The sequence below is a fragment of the Pelmatolapia mariae genome, linkage group LG16_19 (assembly GCF_036321145.2).
Source record: "Pelmatolapia mariae isolate MD_Pm_ZW linkage group LG16_19, Pm_UMD_F_2, whole genome shotgun sequence".
NCBI lineage: Eukaryota > Metazoa > Chordata > Actinopteri > Cichliformes > Cichlidae > Pelmatolapia > Pelmatolapia mariae.
In genome coordinates this window covers 40,735,002-40,744,527 of record NC_086241.1, presented here as the reverse complement: position 1 = coordinate 40,744,527, position 9,526 = coordinate 40,735,002, and the positions used below count along the sequence as shown (strand labels likewise).

Below are 9,526 nucleotides of genomic sequence, written 5' to 3'. Positions count from 1 at the left end.
CTCTGTGTCTTGTCATCAGCGTCTCCTGTGCCAGTCAGTCAAGGCTCCATCTTTATTCACCTTTTTGTCTGGATTGTATTTTGTCTGTATTTTGTCTCTGTCAGGAAACAGTTATGTCTTGTCTTTTTCTTTTTTTTGATAGTCCCTTGTCTCATGTGCATTATGTTCAGTTTTGCTTCCCCTGTCTCATTACGTCTATTTTGTTCCTGCTGTGTTCTCCAGCCGTCTCCACTCCCCTAATCATCCCTAATCTATATATTGTCTCAGTCACCCTTTGTTCTTCCTCCGCCTTTCATACCCTCCGCACATCTGTGTTTGGGTCCTCTAACTTGTCGTAGTCCACCTGTGACAGTACGTTCTGAGCAACCTCCAGAGAAGGAACTGATTTTATGAGTCAGGCGTACTTGATTTTATGACCAAGTACGCCTGCTCTCTGCCGCCACTGCCATCAGCTTCCCACATTTGAAAGCTTGGCTCTTGATGGTGGAAGCTAGATCGACAGACAGAGACCTGCAGTTTCACTCCGGAGTGGGTATTTGCTCCGATGCTGGGTACAACTGTCTGTCCTCTTTTGTCCAAGGTCTCTTGCCTTGATGCCGACACACAACGCCCTAGCTGTCCCACCAGGAGTCTGGCTATAGTTTTGTGTTTGATGTTTCATTTATCTTTCATGTTTTGCCTTTTGTACCCAGTTATTGTCCAAATAAATAGCTCACTTTTTGTTAAATTATCCTGCCTTTGAGTCCACCCGTTACAGACGTGCAGTGGAAGAGAGCCACTGCATTTAATCATTTCTAAATGATTAAATGCAAGTGGTGTATAAACATACAGTGAGTGGAAAAAGTGAGTGAAGAAGAAACATCCAGTGCATCACAGAAGCCCCCAGAAGCATTGGAGGATTCAGGGTCACCTGATCCAGCCCTAAGTATATGCTTTAGCAAAAAGGAAAGTTTTAAGCTTAATGCTAAAAGTAGAGAAGGTGCCATTCTCCCAAATCCTGAAGATAAGACACGACCTGATTATTAAAGACCTCAGCAGTGAGCATAGACACAGAAGCATTATTTCCCAGGTTGTAACTGGTAATGATACTATAACAAAAACTGAAGTGTAGACAGATGAACATGGACGATGTTTCAACATACAATAGGGTTCCAGTAATACAAAGCAATAAATGTCAATCAAATTATTGCAATGAAAAGAGTCAAATGTTTCTTTTTTAATACAGTTACATCTGACTGAGAACTAACTCAATCACCATAAAGCACAACAATCCCCCCCCCCCCCCACACACACACACACACACACATATATATATATATATATGTATATATATATATGTATATATATATATATATATATATATATATATATATATATATATATATATATATATATCTCCGGGCCATCAACACCTACGCCCTGCCCGTGATCAGGTACCCTGCTGGGGTAATAGGCTGGCCAAAGGAGGAGATAGAAGCCACTGACATAAAGACAAGAAAGCTCCTGACCATGCATGGAGGGTTTCACCCCAAGTCCAGCACCCTGAGGCTGTATGCTAAGCGGAAGGAAGGGGGCCGGGGACTGGTGAGTGTCAGCACCACAGTCCAGGATGAGACAAGAAACATCCACGAATACATCATGAAGATGGCCCCAACTGACAGTGTGCTCAGTGAATACCTCAGGCAGCAGAAACCCAAGAAAGAGGAGGAAGGCGAGGAACCATCATGGAAGGACAGGCCCCTGCACGGTATGTACCACCGGCAGATAGAGGAGGTGGCTGATATCCAGAAATCCTACCAGTGGCTGGACAAAGCTGGACTGAAAGACAGCACGGAGGCACTAATCATGGCAGCACAGGAACAAGCACTGAGCACAAGATCCATAGAGGCTGGGGTCTATCACACCAAGCAAGACCCCAGGTGCAGGCTGTGTAAAGATGCCCCTGAGACAATCCAGCACATAACAGCAGGGTGCAAGATGCTAGCAGGCAGGGCATACATGGAGCGCCATAACCAAGTGGCCGGCATAGTATAGAGGAACATCTGTGCCGAGTATGGCCTGGAAGTTCCGAGGTCAAAATGGGAGACGCCCCCAAGGGTGATGGAGAATGACCGGGCTAAGATCCTGTGGGACTTCCAGATATATATATATATATATATATATATATATATATATATATATATATATATATATATATAATATATAATATATATATCTCTCACAGGACTCTGTTTTTTTTAATATACACAATATTTGTACGCCAATTATGTTTATCTATGTTATGTCTCGTTTGTTGCATGGTGAACTTAACGTGTCAAACTGTCAAAACCGTTGTGTCTGCTCCCTCACGTCATCGATAATGGGAACACTTTCCTGTTCAGCTGGGATGTACAGGATGAGAAATAAGCTCCAACGCGTTTACTGTAGAGTTCAAGCTGCCACCGAGCATGCAGAATTTGTGTTCTTACTTTTTTCTCATGGATATTTTACTTCATTTATTCTAATCAAAAAAAGGAAAATATGAAATATTTATTGAAAACAAGCTTTCCTTTGCTTGAGAGTCTAACAAAGAGCCTCCAGGTCCATATTCACAGCTATGTCAAATCAGTGGTGAACTTACATTCTCAACTTTGACACTACTTTAAATTTAGAAGTATTTGTAAGAAGACATTGAGAAAAGACCACCAGCTTACAGTTATTCAGTGTGTCAAAATGTCAGCTGGGTAATGTTTTGGTTATACTAAGCAATCATTTAGCTTAAAAACAATTTGACTGAGTGACCTTGATTTGCTCAGCACTTACAGAGTGTGTTGAAATCCACGTGTGTCTTTTTGTCAGTAGTGTTACTTTAGTGCGTCATGCAGGAAGAAAGCTGCTCATCCATGGGAAAGAGAAAAGCTAAGCGGATGGCCAGCACGTTGCTCATCATTTCTCTTTTAATCAGGAACTCATCAGTTTGTCATCAGCTCTCTGAGTACACAGGGATACACACACAGCTGTGCAGCTTGAAATGGCAGGAGATTGTGTACGTGACTGGGTTGTTGAACTTGGCGCAGAAGGGACACTACAAAGGGGTCACACCATGAGCTGAGTTTCCTCATGATTACCTTAACAACAGTACTGAGAAAGTGGTGAGAAGCATTGGTCCACACATAGGACAAATAGGTTTTTCTTATCATCATAGCTCGACAGATGCTAGTGGGCACTAGTGGTTGATAGCAAATTAATTGTGTTCCAGTTTAGATCAACATAAAATGAAAGAAGCAGTTTGCTCTGGGGTCCCCATAGTTCTCCTACAGCTCAAAGACATCCTTCTTACACTAACTTATTTCTAAAATGGTGCTTGGTTTGAATAGTTATCTCTGTGTCTTTCTGTGTTAGCCCTGTGATAGAGTGCGATACACTTTTTAGCCTTCTGAGGCTCCAGAGAAGAGCAAAGAAGATGATCCTAACAACGCCCACTGAGGGGGGATCTGAGCCGAATCTTCAGCCGCTCAGCACTGTCATGCAGGGAGGGAAGAGATTGTATTTTGACAGGTACACTGTGAGGCCAATCACATGCAAAGACAGACTAACATCATAACATGATGTAAAAGAACGAAAGAGGGCCAGGAGTGTGGCAATCCGACGACGGACAGTGTAGGGGTACAGGCCAGGTATGTAGAGTATGTAGACAGGGAGTCGGAATTACATGCAAACCCTTTGGAAGAAAAAATAAAGAAACAAGCGAAAATGGGAAAGGAGCAGCAGCTGTCTGCACTTGAATGATATTGGAGACAACAAAGGAGAGTTCACAATTTATAAAATGACTAAATTAATACAAATTTTTTATTTTTAGCCATCTTTCATTCTGGACAACAAAAGATTTCCAACTTATGTCCAGGCTTTAAACCCCTTTTATGTTTTCCCTATTACTACTAAATGCATCAAAGATATGGCTTTTATGAAAACACTGAATAAGAAATTGCTGCCCAGCACAGACTTGAGCACTCTGTGACATTTACTGTGATTATCAATGGTGTGATAACGACAGCATATTGGATGATGATTCGCTCTTAGGGCCTAAATCCCTCCGTGAAGGCTTTCCTTGTTAACACACTAACAGCTGCTTCACACCACACTTTAACTCCTCTATATTACAGATTTTGGCCAAAGTGAAGAAGAGCTTGAATTACATGGAAATGTAAGAGCAGACTATTCTGATCTATAACTTTCTTTGATCTATATGACTTTTCCTTTGGCTTTAATTGTTTCCAGTTGCTTTCGTTGAACTGCTTGGCCATATTTTTGGAGCTAGCATGCAGAGTTAGTTTTACTAGCTTTAATACTTTGATGTTGTGTCCCCTAAAAAACCCTTTCAATTCGTCATGAAGGCTGATGTTTGTCTGAAATAATCGAATAAATTATGCATCTGTTTTTTTCCCACATAACCTATAACAACCTACAATGATCATTAACCACTTGTGCTGTAAATATCCATCCATCTCCAACTGCTTATCCAGGTCTGGGTTGCCCAAGCAGAGAAGCCCAGACCCTCCCTCCCTTGCTCCTCTTTCCTCTCAAATTATAGACCCCCCCCCCCCCGTAAAAATATTAAAGGTGGGAACCACCATCCTTCTCTGCCAATCTAGATACACTGCCCCAGATCTCCATGTGATATGGCAGAGGTGTGTCAACCAAGATAGCCCTACACCATCCAGTAACTGATTATAATTTGGAAGATCGTGGTTCAGGGGGTTGGGAAGCTCAACTTGTAACCGGAAGGTTGCCGGTTTGATACCCAGCTCTGTCTGTCCTGGTCGTTGTGTCCCTGGGCAAGACACTTCACCTACCGCCTACTGGTGATGGCCAGAGGGGCCGATGGCGCGATATGGCAGCCTCGCTTCTGCCCCAGGGCAGCTGTGGCTACAACTGTGGTTTGCCTCCACCAGTGAGTGAATGAATAGTGGAATTGTAAAGCGCATTTTCGTCCATACTGACATCATGCAGATGCTGCACACTTGGCTGCACATTGATTATGTGATCCTCCCATTCCACCACATCCCAAAAGTTCTCTACTGGACTGCGATCTGGTAACTGTCAACCAAATCCAAGTACAGTGAACTCATTGCCATTTTCAAGACATATGTTTGAGATTATTTAGAGTTTGTCACATGGTATGCTATCCTGCTGCAAGGAGACATCACAACATGAGTACACTGTGGGCATAAAAGGATGGAAATGGTCAGCAACAATACTCAGATAGGCTGTGGCATTTAAACAATACTCAGATAACTGCTACTGAGGGGCCCATTTCTGCCAAGAAAATATCCCCCATACCATTACACCGCCAGCCTTAACCAGTGAACAAAGCAGGATGAGATCATGTGGTGTATACTGAACCTTTTAGCCATGTGTGGCAGAAAAGTAGTTATCTGAGTTACAGTTACCTTCCTATTAGCTCAAAACAGTCTAACCTCTAGCATCAACAAGACATTGTCACGCAGAAAACTGCCCCCCACTGGATACAGAAAATTACTGATTCAAAATATTTTAGATGGAAATGTAGTTTCTGAAATATTGCCCATCTGGCACCAACAATCATGTCACCTTCAAAGTGATTTAAATTACTTTTCTTCATTATTCTGACACTGGGTTTGAACTTCAGGTTATCTTGGCAATGTCTAGATGCATTTCCAAAAGGTTGCTTCTGTTCATCTGGACGTAGCGCTATGTCCAGATGAACAGAAGCAACCTTTCGGGATTTTCTTACCTGGATGATTGAGCATCAAGACCGTCTAGATGCATTAAGTTGCTGCCATTTGATAGAAAAGATATTTGCATTAACTAAATTGGTTTACCTGATAAAGTGGCCAATAAGTGAATAAATACAAAAACTCTCCAAGCAGCAGGGCTAAGAGGCTTAACCCAAATCTAGCTCTAACCCCTCACCACTAAATCAAATGCATTAAATTTTGTGTAATTTACAAGTATGTAATATTCCTTTCATTCACATTTTTTTAAAACAGTAACTTTTTAACACTCAGGGAGGTTTATGAATTGGGGTGGTAAGTGAACTTGTCCCTTAGTGTAATAAATTCATTAGTACATTGTTTCTTTCTCAGTTATGTTCTTGCATGAATGTTATGTTAAGTATGTTACTTGAGTTGCATACATTCCTGCAGGAAGGCTTGTTCCTGGGACTTTACAGTTTAAAGTTTAAAATCCCTAAACTGTATGAGGGTTTCTACTGCTTGTGTAGCTAATTATATTCTACATTGAGGCAACAAGGCATTATATTTTGAACAGGGATGAGTAATGTGCATCACAGTATCTTCTTTGGTATTTCATAATCAGCATTCCTGGTGCAGGATTTGTATCACTCTTCAGTGTAACACAGGAAGCTCTTTTCTGGACAATTCAGCTCTTTACTGTCACCCATTTTTCAAAAGAAGATAATAGCAACTCGACCCTCTCTAGCAGGTTTACTTTCACAGATTGTTTACTTGTAATTTTGCCTCCAGTACAGCAGTTGAATCTGGTAGTTGTTGTGTGTGTACCAGAGTTCAGCTTTATGTGTTTTCTACTTGTTTTCTACTCCACTCAATCAAGTACTCAAATAACAGCTTGAATGTTTGTAATAAACAAGTGCAAACTGCTAGTTTAGTATCACGATGAAGAAAGCTAACTGCCCAATCAAAGGTCATTGATAGCCAAAGGCCTAAATTCTTTTTTTTTTTGTTCAAGAGAATAGTGACATTTGTAGGTGTGAATTCATTATTGTTAAACTTTAAATTTCAAGGTTCTACAAGCAAACTGATTTTTTTTTAGCCTAATACATATTCTCTGCACTCAGTGCACAACAATCCCTATCTGACTGAAAACAGTACACGTAGTATAGTACATGACGTGCCTTGTATGAGTAAAATTTTACTTTACATCTGGCTTTGGCTTTATCTTTGTGTCCTCTAGGCTAGGTGGAAATATCATTCACTGCTACTGTCTAAACCAAAACATTTCGGAAGGGCGAGCTGTGGGCGTGAGGCTGGTAAGTGGTACTACACGCAATAGATGCTGCTCTAGGCGACTGACACATTTATGGCTTCCAACCGGTAGTTGAGTCGGAGGTGGCAGGATGGATACACAATGAGCTGACATTTACAGAGCCAGCAGAACTGGCCCCAAAGGGTATAAAGAGGAACCCCCCCCCCCCTTCCCCCCACCCCCAACAATTCTAATACTGTATCAGAGCAGATTTGAAGGGTAAAAGCAAGTCTTGATGAAAATCACTTCCAAGTGGTTGCTTGGAACTGAAAATGATGCTATGTATGACATTGCATATTGTCCCAAAGAAACAGGCCACTGGTGTTCACGTGTCAGAAATTACTGAATTGTTGCTGAATGATGATCTAGGGCTCAAAATCTAAAATCTATCCCAATCTACCCTAAATATCTGTGTCTATCTATCTATCTTTACCAATTTTTAAAAAACTATTGAAGCCTTTCAATAAAATAACAAATAAATAAATTTGTACTTTCTTTCTGGCCAGACATATAACCGTACTTTTACTATTATTTTCTTCATTATTTTCTTTTACTATTATTTAACAAAATAAAAGTGCAGGCATATATACACACATTTCAAATGGCTTTCTTTATAAATATGCCAATCACTCATCATATTTGTGTTTTCTGTTGATATTTTCTTAAAGTTACAACAAAAATGTACAAAATGTACAAAAGTGAGCTGTGAGCTGTTAAACTGACAGCACTTCTGCTTGTACTGTCTTCATATTAACTTTAAAAAAAAAGCTCAAAACATAAGTATGCATTTGTAAACAAATGTAAACATATATTCCTTCAGCAAAAAGAAAATGTTTTGCTTCCTTTTAAAGAAATTATTGTGACACTCATTCAACAAGCAAATCAGCCCTGAATCCATTTGTGCTTTATTTCTTGCCAGATACTTGTCAGTTCTTCTACTCACTTAGCTAAGCCACATTCACTCTGATAGATGTAACTCTGAGTACAGTTTCAAGACTGGGATCTGTAAGCCCTGACCTGTACTTCTTTTAAGAAGCATTTCAGGACACAGAGTATCAGAAAATTGCAACAATCCTCCTATAATGTAATACACGAAATAACACAAATAGAAATTAATAGATAAACAGATAAAAGATTTGCATGAGGAAAAAAAGCACCAAATCACAACAACAGTCACCTCAAGGTGCTTTATACTGTAAGGTAGACCCTACAATGAAACACAGAGAAAATACCCAACAATCAAATGCAAGCACTTTGGGGACAGTGGGAAGGAAAAACTCCCTTTTAACAGGACAAAACCTCAGACAGAACCAGGCTCAGGGAGGGGCGGGGCCATCTGCTGCGACCTGTTGGGGTGAGAGAAGGAAGACAAGATAAAGACATGCTGTGGAAGAGAGACAGAGATTAATAGCAGGTACGATTGTCATGGTCCGTGGCCCTATGTCTGAGGAGGGTGTGGGATGCCCTGGTGGCCACACCCCCGGGCTGGGCCATCACCTGCACACCGACTTTCCATTCTGGGCAATTACCTGGAGGACTATTAAAAAAGCTATGGAGCTGTAGTGAAATGGAAAAGGGAGGATCCGAAGACTACTCAGAGTGCCAGAGACAGAGAAGCCAAACGGATGGCTCAGCTCGAGAGGACCAGGCAGAGAAACCCCTCAGACAGGCAGATCATTTCTCAGGCTGAGAGTGAACTCCAGAGAGCCACCATGGATGCCACACGGACCACGAAGCAGCTGGAGGAGACCATCGATGAGTTTGAGAGGCAGAAGATCCAAGACACCAAGACATTTTGTGAGTTTGTGACAGTGGAAATGTCATTCCACGCCAAGGCTTTGGAGGTGTACACCCTGGCCTACCAAAGCATTCAAAGTGTGGATGAGGAGGAGGACTTGGAGGTGTTCAGGAGTTCTCTGCACCCCCCCGACTACCAGTCACGCTTAGACATAGTGCGAGCTAATTCCAAAACTTACCTTGATCGGACCGGGTCCTTCCTGAACTCATCAGGGACATTACAGCAACAAAGAGCTGGTAGTCGTCAGACGAGAAAAGAGGAGGAGGAGGAAGAGGAGGATGAAGATGAATCTGAAGAGGATGTTGACGAGGATGAAGACGACACAGATGATGAAAATTAAATACTCAAATTGTTTGGTTTTGATTTTATGATAACAGAAAGATTAAAAGGCAATTTATAAAAGAAAAGCAGCCTTATTGCCAAAACCACATCACACATCTGCTCTGAGCAGTGTTGCAGTGGTAGTGTTGTAGCGCCGTGAAGCTTTGTAAGAGATCTACAATTTGTAATCCAGGCTCCTATTGTCTTAGCTAGACTTTTATATAACACAGAATAAAATGTGCATTATTGGTCGCTTGCATTTAAGAATAAAAATATATTTTTATGCTTTGAAAAAAAAAAAAGAAAAAAAAAGTTAAAAGAAATGGTAAATTGAACAAAAGGGAAGAGAGAGAGTATGAAAAGCCCTGAGTGGCAAAGAAAGAT

General features: G+C 41.1%; 1 protein-coding gene across 1 annotated transcript; it reads left to right on the top strand.

Moving 5' to 3' along the window:
- The first annotated feature begins 3,442 nt into the window (after window positions 1-3,442).
- LOC134644575 (CBY1-interacting BAR domain-containing protein 1) lies at window positions 3,443-9,207 on the top strand. Its single transcript, XM_063497663.2, has 2 exons — window positions 3,443-3,537; window positions 8,573-9,207. The coding sequence occupies exons 1-2, from the start codon at window positions 3,443-3,445 to the stop codon at window positions 9,159-9,161; spliced, it is 684 nt and encodes a 227-aa protein (XP_063353733.1). The 3' UTR covers window positions 9,162-9,207.
- Window positions 9,208-9,526: the final 319 nt, after the last annotated feature.